The sequence below is a fragment of the Neltuma alba genome, unplaced genomic scaffold (assembly GCF_004799145.2).
Source record: "Neltuma alba isolate B1F8T4 unplaced genomic scaffold, ASM479914v2 tig00003215_pilon, whole genome shotgun sequence".
NCBI classification, from domain to species: domain Eukaryota; kingdom Viridiplantae; phylum Streptophyta; class Magnoliopsida; order Fabales; family Fabaceae; genus Neltuma; species Neltuma alba.
The window spans coordinates 1-5,406 of NW_021633191.1; the positions used below are offsets into that span (position 1 = coordinate 1).

At 32.5% G+C, this 5,406-nt stretch overlaps 1 protein-coding gene across 1 annotated transcript; it reads right to left on the reverse strand.

Annotated features, from left to right (window-relative positions):
• Positions 1-2,926: 2,926 nt before the first annotated feature.
• On the reverse strand, positions 2,927-4,026 carry LOC114740963 (CASP-like protein 4D2). The gene is made up of 3 exons (XM_028929220.1): positions 3,872-4,026; positions 3,360-3,495; positions 2,927-3,196 (listed from the first exon to the last, which is right to left on the reverse strand). Exons 1-3 carry the CDS (start codon positions 4,024-4,026, stop codon positions 2,945-2,947), a joined length of 543 nt encoding a protein of 180 aa, XP_028785053.1. The 3' UTR covers positions 2,927-2,944.
• Between the last annotated feature and the right edge of the window lie 1,380 nt (positions 4,027-5,406).

The following is a 5,406-nucleotide window of genomic DNA, read 5'->3' on the forward strand; positions in this document are numbered from 1 at the left end:
GTATAATTATATAAACACGCGCGCCATTAATTCCATATATTAACTCACCATACATATGTTATGAGTAATTCAAATATATGGGCTTCATGTGAGTTATATATTGGAAGGAGATAAAATTCTAGAACAACTCAAAAATCAATTCTTTTATGACTTTGTTGATAAGAAGTTTGTAAATATTTTTATGAATGAATCTATTAAAATTCAAGAACTCTGTATTAATTTGAAAAACTGAAAATATTCAAGAGTTTTTTTGTAAGACTCTGCTTTTTTCTAACATGCATGATTGACTCTTATTACTCCCTCTGATCTTAAGATCTCAGCCTGTTGTGTTTTCTAAATTTATATCTTATTGTTTTTCTTTTCTTCCAAATTATCCTTATTCATTTATCCATGAATAGCTTCAAAATGCGTATGATTAGAAGGGATATCTTAGTAAGGCCAATACGCATTTTTTACAAAAACTAAATTAACAAATTTATTAATGTACACATATCAATTATCAAGCTTCTATGTTAGAACAAGATTGGAGTGGAATTTTCTCACAGAAGGGGAAGGAAGCTCAATTACAGACGATAAAATTAAAGATGTAGAACTGTGGAGAAGATAATTAAACACCTGAAAGCTATAACATGTTGGAATTTGATCAAGTCGAAGTGAAAAGAAGCAACTTCAAGCTTGGCATTGTTAGTAACCAGTAAGGCTATCGTTGCCGCTGAGGCTGCCATAGCAATGATCCTCAACACAAACATGCAGATGGCAACTTGAGACGCCATTATATTATTACTACTACTTTGGATCGATGATCTTTAATTTCCTCTAATAATCAACTCTCTCCTAATTAATCTCACTCCTCTTAATTACACATATTATATTCTCTGTGTTTTGCCCCTTGTCCTCCCTCGTTTACTCCGATGCGTTTCATTTGTTATTGTACTAATTAATGTGGAAAGCCGGTTTCTTTTTAGTTTGTTCATTCCCACAATGCAATTGACGTTGGACCTGTCGATTATATGTACTCCTCTAGTCCTCGATATAGAAGTTAATGGGGATTTGTTGTGATCCTAAAAGTCTAACATACTTTTTTAACAAGTCACTTGTAAGAACATGCTTCACCGGAAGTAAGAAAAACCCTAAATAGTATTAACAATCTATTTGAAATTGAACAACATTTTAATTTTATTTCTGTTTAATATATTCACTTATCAATAAAGCATCAATCTAAAATAATAATAAATATAAAATAGTACATTTGTATGAAAATTTAATAATATGACTTAATAAAAAAATTTCTCTTTGCCTTATAAATAGGACTAAAAATAAATTTATAATATGTTATCGAAATTATTCCTACCAGTTGCACTTATTAAGGAGGTTTTTATCAAAGAGTAATTTATGTATAAGTGATTAAAAGAGCATTTTAGGAAATCAACAAATATTTACCTATAAGTAACTTACCTAATTTTTTTTAATAAATTAGTTATTTCACTCCAATATTTAAGAATTGAAGAGTACTTCAGTTAATATTTTTTGTCTTGAGAAATGTAGACACACTACTTCGTTTTAAAAATGTTGGACCCATACTAGGGAGCAATGCCGAATCATGAAATTAAACAGCACCGTCCAGAAGCATTAAACAAGCTCAAACTAGACACATTGTGTTGCTTTTTTTAATATCGGGTTAAATCAGATTGAACTGAGTTAAGACGAGTAAGACTGGACTTCAAGTTTTTGGCGTCCATATTCATCTAATAGACGAGTGCCTGCACCAAACATTGGAACTGATGTATGCTATGGTGAATTAAATGGTTTCCTTCTGTGTTCTCTTTTTTGATACTTAGATTTATGAAGTTGGAGATTTAGGAACTGATAATAACGCCAACTTGCGGGTTGTGGGATAGCCTACCACGAGACGCGAGCTTGGTGGGGTGAGCTGAAAGGGCAATCAAAGCCTGCCACTTTTATGCTTTTTTATATATTTTTTTTTTCTTTTTTCCTTACAAATCTAAATGAAATACATTGTTAACAATTGCAAACACCAAATATTTAGATTACCCAAAACAATGCAAACATACAATATTTCATTCAAACGTGATTTATCCAAATGAAATGATTGACACAAACATATTTCATGTTGTAATCAGCTTGTTATTGAACTTAAAATTTCATTTGGCAAATCATGCTTGAATTAGATGTTTTTGTTTGTAATGTTTTGAAAAATTTAAACATTTGATGTTTGTGATTATCAATAATGTATTCTAATGATTTAGGCTTATGAAGAAAAAGATTTCATTCTATTTTCATGTATATCGTACAGGGAAAAAAAGTGTAAGATATATATAAAAGTTAAAAAAGAGTGGCGGGTTGGGCATGTAGCTCTAGTTTAGATTGAACACCGTAGAGTAAAATTAACGCATTTTAAACAATTCACACATATTAATAAAAAAAAGCTTAAAACATTAAATATATTTTGACCTTGATATTATTTCTCATATGTAATTTTGTTCCTGATCTTTTTAATGGTGTAATTTTGATCCTGATTTTTTTTTTGGGTGCAATTTTGCCCCTATTGCTCCTAAAGATTAAGGGCAAACACCTAAAAAAAATCAGGTTCAAAATCATATTTTAACTTTAAAAAATTTAAGTGATTAGAGAATATTGGCCTAAATAATCATACTAAACTCCAATATCATGTTAGTTTCCTCTCTTTCTTACCTTGTGGAATATGTGTGTGTAAATATCATTGGCAATATATATAGATATATATATATATATATATATATATAAAATACTCCTTAAAACTATCATATGCCTTGTGAAAAAACAAACACTTTCTGCAAGAATATGCCTTATATATGAAATCAAAGGGAATACACTTTATACATAGGCAGAGATCTTGGCTCTAATTATTTTGAGGATGATATGATAGAAGAAATGAATGAAATGTTCAGTTGAAGAAGCCTCCTCTGCTTCGGCTTCGATCAATGGAGGAAATGACTGATACGATGGCCATGCAAAGGCAGGCCACAGCCAGAACGGATGAAGCAATAATGCCTCTCTCAAAAAACTGGTCGACTTTGTCATTAAAGTCCACAATGATTAACACTGGCACTCCTGCGTTTTGCAAAGACCCTCTCTTGGCCTCATATGACACACCAATTCCAGCACCTACTGCTGTTGCCAGCACCAGACTAATCACCTGCATGTCACATTCCGTGCTCATCACAGTGATAGGAATCATAAACATTAGAGATATAGTTTGTATCTAAATTTAGATGATTCATATATAATTTCAACTTTTAAGTGATTAGAAGGCTATCTTCATTTTAGATTCAAGACTTTTTAGCATAAACATATGTTACCTTATCGGCAATGAAGTCAAAATCAGGCAAGCAGCCATTGCGTATTAGTCTCTTCTCCTTCACAGCATAGTACACTGCAAATGGAAGTTGTAGGATTCCATACGCTGCTGATATTGCTGCTACTGCTAAAGCGTACCTGCCCAACACACACACACACACACGCATACACCCGCATTAATTCCATATATTATTCATTATATTACTCTGATTTTAACATAAGAGCTACTTATCAAATTTAGGTAGATGTAAAAATCAAACAGATGTTAATTAATTAAATCAAACGATGATCTCCCTTAAATACTCATGTTTAATAATAGATTAGGTAAATTAATTTAAAAAAATAATAAATATAAAAGATAAAATGGATTGAGTCTTATATTTAGAACTAAAATTAACTTTCTAATTAGCTTCTATATTGGTGGTATCAATTTTTAAAGAGGATCAATGTAGCTAAGTAATAAAAGGAAGAGGATGATGGAAGATGTTGAATTGTGGAGAAGATAATGAATTACCTGAAAGCTATAATATCTTGGAATTTCAACTGGAAGATAAAAAAACCATCAGACTTGACATTGTCAGTAACCAATAAAACGATTGTCGCCACTGAGGCTGCCAGAGCAATGATCCTCAACACAAGCATTGACACTGCAACAGCTTGGGACCCCATCTTCAATATATCACTTACTTTGGATAGATGATCTTTTCCTCTAATTAACCCAAATTAATCCCACCCTTCTTAATTAGTTGGCCTCTTAATTACGCACTTCCAAAACTAAAGTCCTTTTTTATACACAGAAAACAACGAAAGCGGTTCTCTGCTATGTTTTGTGCATTGTTCTCATCCCTCGGTCACTCCAATGTGCTTGTTTTGCTATGCTGTAATGTGGTGGAAGGCCGATTCCATTGATTTGTCCGTTCCCACAGTGCAATTATCGTTGGACCTGACGATTATATAGTACTCTTAATTCTTTTTCTTTTCTCGCACTATTTCATTTTAAATTTTAGAGGTTATGAGAGATTATTATTATTATTATTATTATTGTTGTTGTATATATGGTCCACAAATGAGACCATTGGGTTTGTTGGATTTTGCTGTCACAGGGCGGCCATATGATAGACAAGAGCCTGCAACGCACATTGATCCGGACGCCCCCCTACGTGGGTTAAATTGTTTTTTTAAAAAAAGGTTACAAGATCTTACTTATGAAGTTGGAAGCTTAGGTTAAACAACATCCAGCTAATTCGTTCCATCTACTACCTAACATTTTCCTCAGACAAATTGCAGACTTGATGAAGACTGGATGGAAGGGTAGAAGTATTAGATTTTTGTTGATAATTTAATTAATAGTCAATTATCATATGAAAATTTCAGGATATTTAAATACATAATAAATTTCTTAGATATTCTTATTAATGATTAGTTAAATAATTAAAACATGACAAACGACCGCTGCTCAGAGTCACACAGTACTACAGTAGCGCAGGGAGTGAAAAGGTCAAGCACTGTACTTGGCCTTGTGGCCCAATTACACTGAAGCTTATGTATAATTAACGCGGCAGATTCTTTACAATCATCTTATTTTGACACATCCTATTTTTTTCATGTGGCTTTAGAATTAAATGATGATTGTGGCTTTAGAATTAAATGATGATATGAAAAAAGTAAGACAAGCGAGAACTACAAACTTGACTAAGAAGATGTTTGGATACCCCAATAATCACTTTTCAGAAACACTTTTTCGTAAATCGCGATAAATTTCTTCACATATTTATTTCGTATATCATAAAAGCACTTCGGTTTTGATCCTACCCAAACACTCCCTAAGTTTGATCCAATCAATGGCATGTTTCCCTTTCATTTCTCATTCATCCACCAGCTTAGAAGTCTGCGGCCGCAAAACAAGCCTTGAAATTTGTCTTCATGAATGGGGAATTTACTGAAAGAGCAACCGGAAGAGCCGCGCTGAGGAGAATATTAGCAATCAAGATCAGTGTTTCTCCTACAGTGATGATGATCTTATTAAAAGCTTCTCCATATACTACAAAG